This window comes from Macaca thibetana, chromosome X (assembly GCF_024542745.1).
Source record: "Macaca thibetana thibetana isolate TM-01 chromosome X, ASM2454274v1, whole genome shotgun sequence".
NCBI classification, from domain to species: Eukaryota; Metazoa; Chordata; class Mammalia; order Primates; family Cercopithecidae; genus Macaca; species Macaca thibetana.
This window is the reverse complement of record NC_065598.1, coordinates 96803974-96822879: the sequence shown is the minus strand read 5'-3', so window position 1 is coordinate 96822879 and position 18906 is coordinate 96803974. Positions and strand designations below refer to the sequence as shown.

Below are 18906 nucleotides of genomic sequence, written 5' to 3'. Positions count from 1 at the left end.
CCTCCCGAGTAGCTGGGATTACAGGCATGTGCCACCATGCCCCTCTAATTTTTGTATTTTTAGTAGAGACGGAGTTTCTCTATGTTGGTCAGGCTGGTCTCGAACTCCTAACCTCAGGTGATCCGCCCACCTCAGCCATCCAAAGTGCTGGGATTACAGGCATGAGCCACCATGCCCAGCCAGTATTTTGTTTCATTGCTTATATTCTTTTGCAGGTGAAATTTGAAGCTCAGAAGAAAATTTTACAAAGACTAGAGTCTTACATCCAAATGCTCAATGGAGTCAATGTGACAACGGCTGTACCCAAATCTGAGAGCCTCCCTTGTCTTCTCCATCCTATTATACCCTCTGTAAGTCCCCACCTCCCTATTCCTTATCTGTTAAATCCCCTTAATGCTAATAACATCAGCTAATATTTACTGGGTACTTGCTGGGGACCAGGCCCTATGCTAAATGATTATCATGTATCACTGTCACATTTTACTGTTTATAATAACCTGGAGGAATAGATACTACCATTTTATAGATGAAGACCTTGAGGCCCAGAGAGATTGAGTAATTTGCCCAGGACACACATCTAGAAAGGGCCAGAGCTGAGATTCACACTCAGGTCTATCTGATAGAGAGCCCATTGTATCAACCACTCCACTATTACCTCCCTAGAAAGGTTCCAAACTTTGGAAACCTTTCTCCCTGCCACCCCCACGCAATTTGCCCATGTAACATTGGAAACCTTTCTAATGTGGCCTCAGAGGAGTGGAATTTCATTTATGGCAGGGGTTAGCAGACTACAGCTCTTAGGCCAATTTTGTCTTGCTGCCTGATTTTGTAAATAAAGTTTTATTGGAACACAGCCAAGCTCACTTGTTTATGTATTGTCTATGGCTGTTTTTGCACTGTGATGGCAGAGTTGAGTAGTTGCAACAGGGACCATATGGCCTGCAAAGCCTAGATTATTTACTCTTTGGCTCTTGACATAAGTAGTTTGTTGACTCCTGCTTTTTGGCAAGATTGAAACTCCCCTTCTTGACTGTCTTGATCTTCTTAGCCACAGACTTTCACATATGCCATACCTTCCAAGCAAACTTTATTTGTCCTCATCCAGAGAACATTCCTGCTTTCCCTTTATTGTTATCCTCCTTAGTTTCATTTGACCTCTTGTCACCCTCCTCTCCAGCCTGTCATCAATGGTTACCGAAATAAGTCCACCTTCTCTGTGAACCGAGGTCCAGATGGCAATCCAAAGACTGTGGGGTACTACCTTGGAACTTGGAGAGGTCAGTTGAAGGTTGTACAAACCAAAGACTGAAGAGGAATGAAAGGGCGCAGAGAAGTGTCAGTAGAAGTGGAAAATACGGTGGCCTTAAAGAAGAAGATTAAATTGGAAGTCTTTGATGCAGAACGTGATCATGAGGTTGATTGTGGGTACTTCTGATGGTAGTCATCGTAACACAGTGATAGAAAACGCAACCCTCGCCCTTTCTTCCTCTAAAAGCCATATGCCTGATACCTAGTAAACACTTAGTAAATGCTGGCATTGTTGCTGCTGCTGTCTCATCATCATTGTTGTCATCATCATTTTATGCTGCTTTCTGCAGTGGGAGCAATCTCTTTGTTAGAGTTGTCTTCCTATTTCACGTCCCCATATCTCTGAAAATTATTTCTGTGGTAAATCTACCTTAAAAGAATTGGTAGGGGAGCTGTGTGTCAGTGAGGGGAATCACAGTGGCATAGTTCCAGCACTTAATTTCAGTTATCCATTCCCAGATTCCATTCCTGAGCTTTCTTTTCTTTTCTTTCTTTTTTTTTTTTTTTTTTGAGATGGAGTCTTGCACTGTCACCCAGGCTGGAGTGCAGTGGCGTGATCTCGGCTCACTGCAACCTCCACCTCCCAGGTTCAAGTGATTCTCCTGTCTCAGCCTCCAAGTAGCTGGGATTACAGGCATGCACCACCACACCCAGCTAATTTTTATATTTTTAGTAGAGACGGTTTAGTTTTGCTATGTTGGCCAGGCTGGTCTCGAACTCCTGACCTCAGGTGATCCACCTGCCTCAACCTCCCCAAGTGCTAGGATTACAGGCATGAGCCACTATGCTTGGCCCATTCCCGAGCTTTCTGTTTGCCATTTTCAATAAATCCATTTGAAATACCATCATTTGATGTTAGTCACACTGTTTAATATCCATATGTTTTAAACTGCTGTTCGTTAGGGCATGGACTTGACTTTTTTCCATCCTGTGTGCTGAATTACATGACTATGTGATGTCAGTGTTCTATTATTCAGTAATAGAAAAATGAAACCCATTGCATTTTATTTCCCTCTTAAAATCTGAACAGAAAACAGACGTTGTCATATAGCGCATGTGTGGCGTGAGAGAAAATATTGAGGAGTAGCTTCATAAAGAATTAGCTGCTCAATGGCTAGACCAGGAAATAATTAGGTTTTCTCTGAAAAGTGGCAATGAGATTGTATTTGCTTTTTTATATCTACATATGCCACTTTGACGGTGGAAATTTGAGTTGCCAGGCATTTTCTTTTAAATAATCTTTGAGAATAAAACCATGTAAATTCTTTTTCTTTCCATAGATGGGAACATTGTCTGCGTGCGGTCTAATAATCTGAAAAACATCCCTGAGAAACACAGTCAAGTGGCACAGGTAAAATGGAACAAGAGCTGGTTGAGGATGACCTGGGGCGTTGTGGTCTACAACAGCAACATCCTTGACATTTTGATAATAGAGCCAGTTCTAGTGCTAGAGGGAAGGAGGGGCTCTGTACTGAAAGCATACCTTGTAACTGTGGAGAGAACATTGCTAGGTTTTCATTTCAGGGAGAGTAGAGAGGGGAAGAGAGAACTGTGTCCATTATTGTAAATGTCAGGCATCCAAGGACATGTTCATAGTAGGGATGTATTAGGAAGAAGTGCTGATGAGGGCACTATAGCAAGTGTCAGGTGTCTGAAGTATTTGGAAGGCTAGTGTTTTCAGCAGAACAGAATTGAGGAATATGAGGTGAAGTGGTGATAAGCTAGTACATCATGAGCTTGGCCTCTGAGACATTTCTTTACTTCTTTCTTTCTTTCGGTTTTTCATTCTTTCATTCGTTCTTTTGTTCGTTCTTTTGTTTGTTCTTTCTTTCGTTCTTAGATGAGGTCTTGCCATGTTGTGCAGGCTGGTCTCGAACTCCTGGCCTCAAGCAATTCTGCCACCTTCTGTATCCCAGAGTGTACTGGGATTATAGGCATGAGCTACCGTGCCTGACCTCTGAGACACTTTTTTTTTTTTTTTTTTTTTTGAGACAGTCTCATTCTGTTGCCCAGGCTGGAGTGCAGAGGCATGATCTCGGCTCACTGCAACCTCTACCTCCCGGGTTCAAGCAATTCTCATGCCTCAGCCTCCCAAGTAGCTGGGACTACAGGCCCATGCCACCACACCCAGCTAATTTTTGTATTTTTAGTAGAGATGGGTTTTTACCATGTTGGCCAGTCTGGTCTTGAACTCCTGACCTCAAGTAATCCACCCGCCTCGGCCTCCCAAAGTGCTGGGATTACAGGTGTGAGCCACCATGCCTGGCTTTTTTCTAGTTCTTTATGTCAAATTACTGTGTCCCTTGAAATAATTCCACTCTTTGTAGTTAAGCCACTAACTGGATACTTGATACATAGGTTCTTTTTTTTCCATTTTGCTTTCAAATTTTACAGATCTTTTTACATTTAAATTTTGTTTTATACTTTAAAAAAATACTTACATGGTTCCAAACTCAAGTCTACAAAATAAAGGTATATTCAGAGAGGTCTAGCTTTCACCTCTGACCCCTCTACCCAGTTCCCTCCCTCCCATGGGTAACAATTTTTTTTTTATTTTTGCTGATTTCAGAAAATGTAGGCCGGGCATGATGGCTCATGCCTGTAATCCCAGCATTTTGGGAGGTTAAGGCAGGTGAATCACTTGAGGTCAGGAGTTCGAGACCAGCCTGGCCAACATGGCTAAACCCCATCTCTACTAAAAGTACAAAAATTAGCTGAGCGTAGTGATGCACGCCTATAGTCCTAGCTACTCAGGAGGCTGAGGTATGAGAATCGCTTGAACCTGGGAGGCAGAGATTGCAGTGAGCCAAGATCGCACCACTGCACTCCAGCCTGGGTGACAGAGCGAGACCATGTCTCAAAGAAAGAAAGAAAAAGAAAAAGAAATGTAGGCCAGACACGGTGGCTCACGCCTTTAATCTCAGCACTTTGGGAGACTGAGGCGGGCAGATCACCTGAGGTCGGGAGTTCGAGACCAACCTGACCAACATGGAGAAATCCTGTCTCTACTAAAAATACAAAATTAGCCGGATGTGGTGGCGCATGCCTGGAATCCCAGCTACTTGGGAGCTTGAGGCAGGAGAATTGCTTGAACCCGGGAGGCAGAGGTTGTGGTGAGCCAAGATCATGCCATTGTACTCCAGCCTGGGCAACAAGAGTGAAACTGTCTCAAAAAAAAAAAAAAAAAAGAAAAAAGAAGAAAGAAAATGTTAATAGATATTTGTATCTTCCCCCTTTCATAGTTAAAAGGCAGCTTACTATAGACATTGTTCTATATCTTGATTTTTTTTCACAGAATAATATACTTGACTTTTTTATAGTTGCGTAGTCCATTTTATATCTTTTTGTTTTTATTGGCATGAATAATTACCTCATTTTTCCATTTGCTTTGTTTTATTTCTTCTCTTTTTCTTTCTTCCTTTCTTTCCTTTCTTTCTTTCCTTCTTTCCTTCTTTCTTTCCTTCCTTCTTTCCTTCTTTCCTTCTCTCTCTCTTTCTTTCTTTCTTTCTTTTTTCTTTCTTTCTTTCTTTCTTTCTTTCTTTCTTTCTTTCTTTCTTTCTTTCTTTCTTCCTTCCTTCCTTCCTTCCTTCCTTTCTTTCTTCCTTTCTTCCTTTCTTCCTTTCTTTCCTTTCTTTCCTTTCTTTCTTTCCTTCTTTCCTTCTTTCTTTCCTTCTTTCCTTCTTTCCTTCTTTTTCTCTTTCTTTCTTTCTTTCTCTTCCTTCCTTCCTTCCTTCCTTCCTTCCTTCCTTCCTTCCTTCCTTCCTTCCTTTCCTTTCCTTTCCTTTCCTTTCCTTTCCTTTCCTTTCCTTTCCTTTCCTTTCCTTTCCTTTCCTTTCCTTTCCTTTCTTTCCTTTCTTTCCTTTCTTTCCTTTCTTTCCTTTCTTGTATACGAAGTCTCGCTTGTTTCCCCAGCTGTAGTGCAGTAGCGAGATCTTGGAGCACTGCAGCCTCCACCTCCCAGTTTCCAGTTCCGGTGATTCTCCTGCCTCAGCCTCCTGGGTAGCTGGGATTACAGGCACATGCCACCATGCCCGGCCCATTTTTGTATTTTTAGTAGAGACAAAGTTTCACCATGTTAGCCAGGCTGGTCTCGAACTTCTGACCTCAGGTGATCCACCCACCTTGCCCTCCCAAAGTGCTGGGATTACAGGTGTGAGCCACCGCACCCAGCCTGCTTCATTTTCTATAAGCCGATTGCTAATTTCTTTCTTTTTTTTTTGAGATGGAGTTTTGCTCTTGTTGCCCAGGCTGGATTACAGTGGCGTGACCTTGGCTCACTGCAATCTCTGCCTCCTGGGTTCAAGTAATTCTCCTGCCTCAGCCTCCCAAGTAGCTGGGATTATAGGGGCCCACCACCACTCCCAGCTAATTTTTGTAATTTTAGTAGAGATGGGGTTTCACTATGTTGGCCAGGCTGGTCTTGAACTACTAACCTCAGATGATTCATCCACCTCGTCCTCCCAAAGTGTTGGGATTACAGGTGTGAGCCACCGTGACTGGCCTTCAATTTCTTTCCAAATGCTTTATAAGATCTGTCAGATATTCATCAATATTTTCCATATGCTCAAAAGCTTCAGTTGAAGTTTTTCCCTGAAGACCTTTTTCCTGAAGTCTGCCATCCTAGGCTCAACCTGTCTTCTGCATGGCTGTTATCCTGGGGCTTCTTTTGCTAGTCTCTAGTCTTTTTTTTTTTTTTTTTCAAGACGGAGTTTCAGTCTTTTTGCCCAAGCTGGAGTGTAATGGTGCGATCTTGGCTCCACCTCCCGGGTTCAAGCGATTCTCCTGCCTCAGCCTCTTGAGTAGCTGGGATTACAGGCACCAGCCACGACGCCCAGCTAATTTTTTTTCACAAAAAGAATTTTATTTTATTTATTTATTTATTTTTTTGAGATGGAGTCTCGCTCTGTTGCCCAGGCTGGAGTGCAGTGGTGCAATCTCAGCTCACTACTACCTCTACCTCCCGGGCTCAAGCAATTCTCCTGCCTCAGCCTCCTGAGTAGCTGGAATTACAGGTATGTGCCACCACGCCCAGCTGATTTTTTGTATTTTTGGTAGAGGGGTTTCACCGTGTTAGCCAGGATGGTCTCGATCTCCCGACCTCGTGATCCACCCACCTTGGCCTCCCAAAATGCTGGGATTACAGGTGTGAACCACTACGCCCAGCCCCTCTCCCTGATTTTTTTTTTTTTTTGAGAGGGGTCTCACTCTGTTGCCCAGGCTGGAGTGCAATGGTGTGATCTCAGCTCACTGCAACCTCTGCCTCCTGTGTTCAAGTGATTCTCCTGCCTCAGCCTCCCGAGTAGCTCAGATTACAGGCGCCTGCCACCACACCTGGCTGATTTTTGTATTTTTAGTAGAGATGGGGTTTCACCAGGTTGGCATGACTGGTCTCGAACTCCTAACCTCAAACGATCTACCTACCTTGGCCTCCCAAAGTGCCGGGATTATAGGTGCTCCCAGCCCCCTCTCCTTCATTTTCTATGTGCTCGCTATTCTTCCTATTAGATTTGGGGAACTTATGGATTGCTTCTGTCATCTTCTGCTCATTTCTCTCTCCTGTTTTTCATCTCTTTGCCTTTTTGTTCTTTTTGTAAAATTTTATTGACCTACGTACCAACAGCTTTATTGAATTTGTCTCTATCATTGTGTCTTTAATTTTCAAAAGGTTTTTCTTGTTCTCTAATTGCTCCTTTCATATAGCATTCTGTTCTTTTTTAGTAATGTAACATTAACGTATCTTTCTATTTGCTTTTTTTTTTTTCTGTGACAGTTTTGCTCCTGTTGCCCAGGCAACGGGCAATGGCGCGATCTTGGCTCACTGCAACTTCCACCTCCTGAGTTCAAGCAATTCTCCTGCCTCAGCCTCCCAAGTAGCTGAGATTACAGGCATGTGCCACCACGCCCGGCTAATTTTTGTGTTTTTAATAGAGATGGGGTTTTGCCATGTTGGCCAGGCTGGTCTTGAACTGCTGACCTCAGGTTATCTGCCCACCTTGGCCTCCCAAAGTGCTAGCATTATAGGCATAAGCCACCGTGCCTGGCCTCTGTTTGCTTTTTTTCCTGTTAGAAGTGTCTGTTCTCTCCTGGATTTTTTTCCTGTGTATTTGCTTTGGGCATTGTCTTTTATAATGGAGGTGTTAACCAAATAGCTGGTAGTGCTTGGCTGGCTGTTCATATTTAAGAGTGAGGCCTTAGGACCAGTGTGGTGGCTCATGCCTGTGATCCTAGCAGTTTGGGAGTGTGAGGTGGGTGGATCACTTGAGTTTAAGAGTTCAAGACCAGCCTGGGCAACGTGGCAAAACTCTGTCTTTACTAAAAATACAAAAAAATTAGATGGGGGTGGTGGCACTCACCTGTAGTCCCAGCTCCTTCCAGGGCTGAGACAGGGGGATTGCTTGAACCCAGCAGGTTGAGGCTGCAGTGAGCTGAGATGGTGCCACTGCACTCCAAACTGGGCGATAGAGCAAGACCCTGTGTCAAAAAAAAAAAAAAATAGTGAGGCTTTGACCAGTTAATAGTTCATCTTGAGTGGGTTTACTGATTCTTGGATTTACTGCTGGTAATTGTGGACAAGTCTTCCATGTCTCTGTCTCTTGAGTTATTTTCTCTGGGGTTATTCAGTCCCTACAAAGAATTATATTCAAATCTGCCTGGCTACTGGCCTTCTGGAATAAGGTATAGAAAGGGGCCCAGATCTCACACCATTAAGAATGCAGATTTATGCTGGGCACTGTGGCTCACACCTATAATCTCAGCACTTTGGTGGGCCGAGGCGGGCGGATCACAAGGTCAGGAGTTTGAGACTAGCCTGACCAACATGGTGAAACCCTATCTCTACTAAAACCACAAAAATTAGCCAGGCGCAGAGGCAGGTGCCTGTAGTCCCAGATTCTCAGGAGGCTGAGGCAGGAGAATCGCTTGAACCCGGGAGGCGGAGGTTGCAGTGAGCCGAGTTCACGCCACTGCACTCCAGCCTGGGCAACAGAGCGAGACTCCATCTCAAAAAAAAAAGATGCAGATTTATATAGACTTTTCCTGCTTCCATCTCTCTACCACCGTCAGTGTGCCTGGTATCTCCAAGTTCTGAACTTTGATGGGTTCAGTTTCTCCTGAGAAAAACATCTTCAGTCTCCTGGTAGAGGAAGATGGAAGTTTTTGATAGGATGAAGACATTTGCCAGTTTTTGTTTGTTTGAGACAGAGTCTCAATCTGTCGCCCAGGCTGGATGGAGTGTAGTGGTGTGATCTTGGCTTACCGCAACCTCCACTTCCTGGGTTCAAGCAGTTCTCGTGCCTCAGCCTCCCAAGTAGCTGGGACTATAGGCACATGCCACTATGCCCAGCTAACTTTTGTATTTTTAGTAGGGACGGGGTTTCACCATCCCTAGTTGGCCAGGCTGGTCTGACCTGACCAGTTGGCCAGGCTGGTCTCAAACTCCTGACCTCAAATGATCCACCAGCCTCAGCCTCCCAGAGTGATGGGATTACTGGTGTGAGCCACTGCATCTGGCCAACATTTCCCAGTTTTGTGTCCAGACTTTTTAGCCAAACCCTGAGTTTAGTCATGCATCTTACCCCATCTCAGCTTCCTGCAGTATTTTGCACCTTTAAGTGTGAGCCTTACCAGGATTGCGTAGAGCAGATAAGCCTTTTGACTTACCAGATCCACCTCTGTGGTCACTCCAGATATAGCTTCCTTCACCTTGCTAAGTCACTTGTCACTTCACTCTGCTGTCCATCTTCTGAGATTTTACTGAGTTTGCTTTTCTGTTGTCTTCTCTCCCATTATCTTTGTTCTTTCATTTATTTATCCAACAAGTAGTTTTGCACCCCTATAAGTGCAAGGCACTATTCTAGATGCTTAGGATACAGTAATGAAGAAAATAAGTTCCCCTCCCTTGTGTAATTTAAATTTTAGTTGTGGGGGAGGCAGATTTTTTTTAAAAACAGTGAGTAAATCGTATGATATGTTGAAAGTTGATAAGTGCCATGGGAAAAAATAGAGTAAGGAGGATAAGAAGTTTTGGGGGCTGGAGGAAGTATGGGTTATAATTTTATTTATTTATTTATTTATTAGAAAGAATCTTGCCCTGTCGGCAGGCTGGAGTGCAGTGGCATGATCTCAGCTCACTGCAACCTCCGCCTCCCAGGTTCAAGTGGTTCTCCTGCCACAGCTTCCCGAGTAGCTGGGACTACAGGCGCATGCCACCATACCCAGCTAATTTTTGTATTTTTCGTAGATATGAGGTTTCATCATGTTAGCCAGGATGGTCTCGATCTCTTTCTTAACCTTGTGATCTGCCTGCCTCGGCCTCCCAGAGTGCTGGGATTACAGGCGTGAGCCACTGCACCTGGCCCTTATTTGTTTATTTATTTTCAGATGGAGTCTCGCTCTGTTGCCCAGGCTGAAGTGCAGTGGCATAATCTTGGCTCACTGCAACCTCTGCCTCCCGGGTTCAAGTGATCCTCCTGCCTCAGCCTCCCAAATAACTGAGATTACAGGTGCGTGTCACCACATCTGCTAATTTTTTTTTTTTTTTGAAATGGGGTCTCACTCTGTCACCTAGGCTGGAATGCAGTGGCATGATCTTGGCTCACTACAACCTCTGCCTCCCGAGTTTAAACAATTCTCCTGCCTCAGCCTCCAGAGTAGCTGGGACTACAGGTGTGTGCCACCGCACCTGGCTAATTTTTTTGTATTTTTAGTAGAGACGGGGTTTCACTATGTTAGCCGGGATGGTCTCCATCTCCTGACCTTGTGATCTGCCTGCCTCGGCCTCCCAAAGGGCTGGGATTACAGGCGTGACCAGCTAATTTTTTATATTTCTGATAGAGACGGGGGTTTCATTATGTTGGCCAGGTTGGTCTCGAGCTGCTGACCTCACGTGATCCACCCACCTCTGTCTCCCCAAGTGTTGGGTTTACAGGCATGAGCCACCACACCCAGCCTGGATTGTAATTTTAAATAGGGTCAAGGTAGGCCCCATTGAGAAAATGATATCTGAATAAAGCAATGATTCTCAACCGAGGGCAGTTTTGTCCTGCAGGAAACATTTGGCAGTGATGTCTGGAGACATATTTGGTTGTCATCACTGGGGCGTGGCTGGGTGGTGGTGTTTGCATCTACTGGGTAGGGGCTAGCAATGCTGTTGAACATCCTACAATGGCTGGACACAGTGGCACGCACATGTAGTTCCAGCTACTCACAAGGCTGAGGTGGTAGAGGATTGCTTGAGCCCAGGAATTTGAGGATGTAGTACACTATGATTGTACCTGTGAATAGCCACCGTACTCCAGCCTAGACAACATAGCAAGACCTCTGTCTCTAAAAAATGAAAGATCCTACAGTGTATGGATCAGCCCCCTACAATAAAGCATTTTCTTTTCTTTTTTTTTTGAGACGGAGTCTTGCTCTGTCGCCCAGGCTGGAGTGCAGTGGTGCGATCTCGGCTCACTGCAGGCTCTGCCTTCCAGGTTCACGCCATTCTCCTGCCTCAGCCTCCTGAGTAGCTGGGACTACAGGCGCCCGCCACCATGCCCAGCTAATTTTTTGTATTTTTAGTAGAGACAGGGTTTCACCGTGTTAACCAGGATGGTCTTGATTTCCTGACCGTGTGATCTGCCCACCTCAGCCTCCCAAAGTGCTGGGATTATAGGCATGAACCACTGCACCTGGCCAATAAAGCATTTTCTGCCCCCAAATGTCAGTAGTGCTGATGTTGAGAAACCCTGGAATAAGGACTTAAAGGAAGTGAGGGTGTTAGCCATGCAAAGGTCTGAGGGAAAAGCATTTTAGGCAAAAGAAAGAGCTATTGCAAAGACCTCAAGACAAGAGTGTGGCTGGCTTTTTGGAGGAACTGACAGTAGACCCAGGCAAATGAGAGGAAGAATAGTAGAAGATGAGGTGAGAGTTAATGGTAGTGACTTTGGCTTTTATTCTGTGTATAAGTCTCTTCTCACATTGGTGTAAAGAACTTCCTGAGACTGGCTAATTTATGAAGAAAAGAGGTTTAATTGACCCACAATTCCACATGCCTGGGGAAGCCTCAGAACACACTATCATGGTGGAGGGGGAAGCAAGCACATTTTACTATGGTGAAGCAGGAGACAGAAGAAGGGGGAAGTGCCACACACTTAACAAACAACCATATCCTGTGAGAACTCCATCACCAGAACAGCAAGGGGAAGTCCGCCCCCATAACTCAATCACCTTCCACCAGGCCACTCCCCCAATATGTGGGGATTACAGTTCGAGATAAGATTTGGGTGAGGACATAGAGCCAAACCACATCATTCTGAATGAAATGGAGAACCGTCAGAGATTTTGATGGGGTGAAGGAGGAATGTCATGATATGGTTTAATGATCACTCTGGTTGTTGTGTAGGGAATGGATTATTGGTGGGGGCATGGTTGGATAGAAGCAGGGAGACCAATTGAGGGAAGCTGTGCAGCAGTAATCTAGGTGAGAGATGATGTAGATCAATCAGTAGTAACAGTGGAGATGGATATACATTGAGGCTAGAACAACAGGATTTCCTGATGGATTGAATGAGAGGTATAAGAGACAGAGAGAAGTGACTGGGTGCGGTGGCTCACACCTGTAATCCCAGCACTTTGGGAGGCTGAGTTGGGCAGATCACCTGAGGTCAGGAGTTCGAGACCAGCCTGGCCAACATAGTAACATAGTGAAGCCCCATCTCTACTAAAAATACAAAAATTAGCTGGATGTGGTAGTGGGCACCTGTAATCCCAGCTACTGGGGAGGCTGAGGCAGGAGAATCGCTTGAATGCAGGAGGCGGAGGTTGCAGTGAGCCTAGACCATGCCATTGCACTCCAGCCTGGGTGACAAGAGCAAGACTCTGTTTCAAAAAAATAAAGAGAAGTAAAAAATGGCTCCAACAAGGACATTTTTTGGAGGTAATGAATGTGTTTAGTACCTTGGCTGGTGGGGGTTGGTATATGTATATGCCCAAGTATATGTATATGTCCAGGCTCATCAAAATATATACATAAAAACAGGTGCAAATTTTATGTATCAATTATACCTTAATATAAAAAAATGAAAAAAATGGCCCCCGGTGTTTTGTGTAGAGCAAGTGGAAGAATGAAGTTACTGTCAACTGAGACTGGAAAGACTGGTAGAGCAGATTTGGGTTGGAGGAGATGAGTAGTTCAGTTTTGGTCATGTTGTATTTGAGGTGCCTATTAAACATCTGAATGGATATGTTAAGTAGTTAGTTGGCTATATTAGACTGAAGTTCAAGAGAGAGAAATCCAGGAATTGTTAGCATGTAGATGTCATTTAAAATTATGAGGCTGGCAAGAGATCACCAAGGGAGTGAGAGTAGATAGAAAAGTGAAGAGGAACAGGGACCAATCCCTGGGGCACTCCCATTTTAAGAGGTTTGGAAGAAGAGGAAGAACCAGTAAAGGAGACTGAGAAGGGACAGTCAGTGAGGTTGTAAGAAACAGGAGTCGGTGGCTCACACCTGTAATCCCAGCACTTTGGGAGGCCAAGGTGGGCCGATCACAAGGTCAGAAGATCAAGACCAGCCTGACCAATATGGTTAAACCCTATCTCTACTAAAAAAAAAAACAAAACACAAAAAAAAGCACGAAAATTAGCTGGGCTTGTTTGCGCGTGCCTGTAGTACCAGCTACTCAGGAGGTTGAGGCGGGAGAATCGCTTGAACCTGGGAGGCAGAGGTTGCAGTGAGCCGAGATTGTACCACTGCACTGCAGCCTGGCAACAGAGTGAGACTCCTTCTCAAAAAAAAAAAAAAAAAAAAAAAAAAAAAAAAGAAAGAAACAGGAGTAAGGTTTCCCTGGGAGCCAGAGGAAGAAAGTAAACAGAGAAGGAGTGGCTTTTCACCTGTGCCCAATGCTTGCTGATAGGTCAAGGAAGTGAGGACTTAAAGTTAACCATTGGACTTCATAACAAGGAGGTCATGTTATGTGACCAGGTTAATGTGAACTGTTTTCGCAGAGTAGTAGTGACCTGATTCAGCTGGGTGAGTAGAAGAATGGGAGGCAGTGAATAGGCTCAGTTCTTGTGATGAGTTTTATGAGAAAGAGGACCAGAGTTGGGGAATATAGGGTCAAGAAGATTCCTCTTTTTTTCTGCTTAAAATGGGAGAGTAAAAGCAATCTGATAGTATATTGATGGGAATGATCCAGTACGGAGCGAAGGCAATGATGGTGCAGGAGAGAGAAGGGAGAATTGTTGGAAACAATGAACCTAAATAAGCTTATGCCTTTTTAATCCCTTTGTTTCATTTTAGTAGGATTTAGTAGGACTTTCATTTAGTAGGAGTTTTAGGTGGAATATTCTGTTATTTTAACCAGAAGTTCCCTTTAATCTTAATACTTACTTAAGCATTCCCATATAAGAATAGGAGTTTCAGTTTCCATCTTACAATGAAGAAACCAAGGCCCTAGGTCATACAGGGGAGAAGCTGTACTTCATATTTACCCATTATCCTTTAAGTCAAGCTCAGTTTTTCAATTGCCATCCTTCCAGAGCCTATATGAAATTTTTTTTTTTTTTTTTTTTTGAGACAGAGTTTTGTTCTATCACCCAGGCTGGAGTGCTATGGTGTGATCTCGGCTCCTTGCAACTTTCACCTCCTGGGTTCCAGCGATTCTCCTGCTCAGCCTCCTGAGTAGCTGAGATTACAGGTGTGCGGCACCATGCCTGGCTGATTTTTGTATTTTTAGTAAAGAAGGAGTTTCACCATGTTGCCCAGGCTGGTCTCGAACTCCTGACCTCAAGTGATCCACCCACCCACCTTGGCCTCCCAGAATGCTGGGATTATAGGCGAAAGCCACTGCATCAGGCTTTATATGATATTTTTTGCTTCCAAAAAGCATTCCTTTCTAACCAGCCAGTAAACAACAGTTGAACTAGTCTTTCTTTCTTCTTTCCTCTCCATCTCTTCTTTCTTTCCTTGCTTTCCTCCCTCCCTTTCTTCTCTCTCTCTCTCTTTCTGTCTCTCTTTCTTTCCCTCCCTCCCTTTCTTCCTCCTCCTTTCCTCTCTTCTCCTCTCCTCTTTTCTTTTCTTTTCTTTTTCTTTTGATTGAGTCTCACTCTTGCCTAGGCTGGAGTGCAGTGGCACAATCTCAGCTCACTGCAACCTCCACCTCTCAGGTTCAAGCGATTCTTCCTCCTCAGCCTCCCAAGTAGCTGGGATTACAGGTGCCCGCCACCACACCTGGCTAAATTTTGTATTTTTAGTAGAGACGGGGTTTTGCCATGTTGGTCAGGCTGGTCTTGAATCCCTGACCTCAAATGATCTGCCCACCTCGGCCTCTCAAAGTGCTGGGATTACAGGCAGGAGGCATCACGCCCAGTGGAACTAGGCTTTCTTTAAATCACCAACCTTAAAATTTGAAAACTATGTTGAGTAAAAATCAAGGATATCTTATGTGAAATTATAGCAAAAGTGATCAGGTACAACCTTAATTGATCTTACCTCTCAGGTAGCGCTGTTTTGTGGTATAATTCCCCATTTACTACATAATTTGTGGTTTGTTTGTAAATACAGTGGACCCAGAACACATGCATTATGAGAACAAAAGGACCTAGTAAATCAGATGGTGTTTCCTGTTATGGCAGCAATTGGCTTTTAGGATTTTTGAGATCATAACAACTAAATCAGGATTGCATTTGACTTGTATATACCAGGAGGAAATGGAGGATCTGACTAAGCTATAATATAGTTGGTACTCGGTTATATGAAGAAATATAGAAATGATGTGCTTATATCAGGACATTAAAAGTAAGAGTGGAATCGTAGCAGCTTAGTAATACATTAGGAATTCACAGAAAGGGAAGATTATTTTCCATAAATAAATTGGAGTTCTAAGTAAGAATACCTTTCCTGTTCAGTCATTCATACAATTTTTCAATAATATTTATTGAACACATATGTCAGACTAAGGAAACAACTCGCTTCATGGAGCCTACAGTTCGGAATGTAATTGATAGCATCCTCTGTAAAGTCACAGGGCAGGAATCATGATTCTTTCTTTTTTGTTTTTCTGAGACAGAGTCTCACTTTGTTGCCCAGGTTGGAGTGCAGTGGTAAGATCTCGGCTCACTGCAGCCTTGACCACCCGGGCTCAGGCCATCCTCCCACCCCAGCTTCCCGAGTAGCTGGGGCTACAGGCGTGTGTCACCATGCCTGGCTAATTGTTGTTGTTGTTGTTGTTGTTGTTGTTGTTTTGAGATGGAGTCTCTGTTGCCTAGGCTGGAGTGCAGTGGCATGATCTCGGCTCACTGCAACCCGCCTCCTGGGTTCAAGCAGTTCTCCTGCCTCAGCCTTCCGAGTAGCTGAGATTACAGGCGCCCACCCTGATGCCTGGCTAAATTTTGTATTTTTAGTAGAGATGGGGTTTTGCCATGTTGGCCCAGTTGGTCTCAACTCCTGACCTCAAAGTGATCCACCCGCCTTGGACTCCCAAAGTGCTGGGATTATAGGCTTGAGCCACTGCACCCAGCCTATTTTTTTTATTTTTTGTAGACAGGCCATGTTGTCCAGGTGGTCTTGAACTCCTGGACATAAGCAGTCCTCCCAGGTTGGCCTCTCAAAGTGCTAGGATTACAGGTTTGAGCCACTGTGCCCGGTCAGTCATGTTTCTTTTTTTTTTTTTTTTTTTTGAGACGGAGTCTCGCTCTGTCACCCAGGCTGGAGTGCAGTGGCCGGATCTCAGCTCACTGCAAGCTCCGCCTCCCGGGTTTACGCCATTCTCCCGCCTCAGCCTCCCGAGTAGCTGGGACTACAGGCGCCCGCCACCACGCCCGGCTAATTTTTTTTTGTATTTTAGTAGAGATGGTGTTTCACCATGTTAGCCAGGATGGTCTCGATCTCCTGACCTCGTGATCTGCCCCTCTCGGCCTCCCAAAGTGCTGGGATTACAGGCTTGAGCCACCGCGCCCGGCCTAATCATGTTTCTTGTATCACTGTATTTGTCTGCAAGGGCTGCCATTACAAAATACGGCAGACTGAGTGGCTTAAAGAAATTTATTTCCTCCTTGTCTGAAAGCTAAAAGTCTAAGATCAGAGTCTCTGCTGGTTTGGTTTCTGCTGAGGCCTCTCTCCTCGGCTTGTATAGACACCTTCTTGCTGTGTCACATGGTCTTTTTCTTTGTGTACCCAACCTTGGTGTCTCTGTGTGTCCACATTTTCTCTTACAAAGACAGCAGGCATGGTGCGGTGGCTCACACCTGTAATCCCAGCACTTTGGGAGGCCAAGGCGGGAGGATCACCTGAAGTCAGGAGTTCGCAACCAGCCTGGCCAACATGGTGAAACCTTGTGTCTACTAAAAATACAAAAATTAGCAAGGCTAGGTGATGGGCATCTGTGATCCCAGCTACTCAGGAGGCTGAGGCAGGAGAATTGCTTGAACCCGGGAGGCGGAGGTTGCAGTGAGCCGAGACCATGCGACTGCACTCTAGTCTGAGCAACAGAGTGAGACTCCGTCTCAAAAAAAAAAAAAAAAAAAGACATCAGTGAGATTGGATTAAGGCCTGCCTTAACTGCCTCATTTTAACTAAATCACCTCTTTAAAGGCCCTGTCTCAAAATATAGACACATTTTGAGTACTGGTGGTTAAGGCTTCAACATAGGAGTTTTTGGGGGACACAGTGTAGCCGCAAACCATCACCTAGCATGAATAATCAGCTGTGAAACTTGCTAGTTTTGCTTGTGTAATAATTCGGTTCTCTTCCTAGTACTATGAAGTATTCCTTCGACAGTCTCCATTGGAGCCCTGCCTTGTATTTCATGAAGGTGGATACTGGCGTGAGCTCATAGTCCGCACCAATAGCCAAGGGCACACAATGGCTATCATCACTTTCCATCCCCAGAAATTAAGTCAGGTGAGCCTCACAAGATGTTAAGCAACCATCACTTTTACTACTACTATTACTGTAATTGTTTTTTTTTGAAGTTTCAGGGCATATAGCAGAAACTGTACATCCACAGAGTATTTGTGTTGATTGGGGAGAAGAGTTAGAGATGAGGAGAAGATGGCAAGGATACTATTTAACCATACTGCTCGCATAATCAAACCACAGAGACTGTAGCTAGGCTACGTGAGAACTCCCAAGTAATTTCACAAGAACTTTGCCCATGGTAGTAGTTGCTCTTCCAAATCCAAATGCCAGTTCACAATAGAGACTGCAATGTCAGAGAATTTCATAACCCAAATAGTACTTTACATTTGTCATGCACTTGGTGCTTTCAAACATACCTGTGTTAAAACATTCCTATACTTATATGATCATCTCAACAAACTTGTAAGGTAGGCAGGAGGAGAGAGATTGTCACCCTCATTTTACACCTGAGGAAATGGAGGCATAGAAATACCCAAGGTTAAAGAATCAGTAAATAGCAAAGCTAGGATTTGAACCCAGGCCCTTTGACGCCTGGTGTTTTTAACCCTATTGTTCCTACACGGTTTATTGGCAGTATATCCTGGTATCAAGCTAATACTTAGGCTCTCTGTAGTTATGTAAGAATTTTATTTTTTATTTTTATTTTTTGAGACAGTGTCTTGCTCTGTTGCCCAGATTGGAGTGCAGTGGTGCAATCATAGCTCACTGTGGCCTCAAACTCCTGGGCTCAAGCAGTCTTCCTACCTCAGCCTCTTAAGTAACTGGGACTACAGGCATACATCACCACACCTGGCTAATTTTTTTTATTTTTATTTTTGAGACAGTCTCGCTTCTTCGCCCAGGTTGGAGTGCAATGGCATGATCTCAGTTCACTGCAACCTCCGCCTCCCTGGTTCAAGCAGTTCTCCTGACTCAGTCTCCCAAGTAGCTGGGATTACAGGCACGTGCCAGCACACCTGGCTAATTTTTGTATTTTTAGTAGAGACGGAGTTTCACCATGTTGGCCAGGCTGGTCTCGAACTCCTGACCTCAACTGATCTGCCTGCCTTGGCCTTCCAAAGTGCTGGGATTACAGGTGTGAACCACCACTCCTAGCCTTTTTGATTGCTTGTAGAGACAGGATCTTGCTATGTTACCTACGCTTGTCTTACACTCCTGGGCTCAAGCAGTCCTCCTACCTCAGCCTCTCAAAGTGCTGGGATTATAGGCATGAACCATCATGTCTGACCTGCTTTATGTTAAGTGTTATTTATAATAAGATTTGTGAAATGTCTTCGTGTCTGATTACTGCAGGGCTGATTACTATAGAGCTTAGAGAGAAAATTTGTTAGAGATGAGTCTTTGCTTAACTACCAATTTTGTGGTCTGGGCAGGAGGAGCTCCATGTTCAGAAGGAGACTGTAAAGGAATTTTTCATCAGAGGTCCTGGAGCAGCCTGTGACTTGACCTCACTTTACTTCCAGGAAAGGTAAACCTGGGACAGCCAAATAGGCTGATGGCTTGCCAGACTCTTGGTTTATGGATTGCCAATGCAGGGTTGCTGATTGATGGTGGAGGATATTGGCTAAATGGTTCTGGCCCTTGTACACCAGCCGGGTCTGGGAACACAGGCCAGAATGTAGATGTGAGAGTGTCCACATGGACTTTCATCCCCTGATGGGGAAACCGTTGCAGAGCTCTCAGGGCCATGGCAGGGAC

The 18906-nt window shown here is 44.6% G+C and overlaps 1 protein-coding gene across 4 annotated transcripts in view; it reads left to right on the top strand.

The window, feature by feature from the left end:
- TRMT2B (tRNA methyltransferase 2 homolog B) overlaps positions 1–18906 on the top strand; it is a 40869-nt gene that overhangs the window by 15129 nt on the left and 6834 nt on the right. For 2 of the 4 annotated variants that reach the window (XM_050775963.1, XM_050775961.1), the window contains exons 4-8: positions 216–350; positions 1178–1277; positions 2589–2659; positions 17044–17190; positions 18582–18676. In XM_050775963.1, the coding sequence (XP_050631920.1) occupies positions 216–350; positions 1178–1277; positions 2589–2659; positions 17044–17190; positions 18582–18676 (548 nt within the window). The remainder of the gene's footprint in view (positions 1–215; positions 351–1177; positions 1278–2588; positions 2660–17043; positions 17191–18581; positions 18677–18906) is intronic. The other 2 variants (XM_050775964.1, XM_050775962.1) reach the window with 1 other exon arrangement.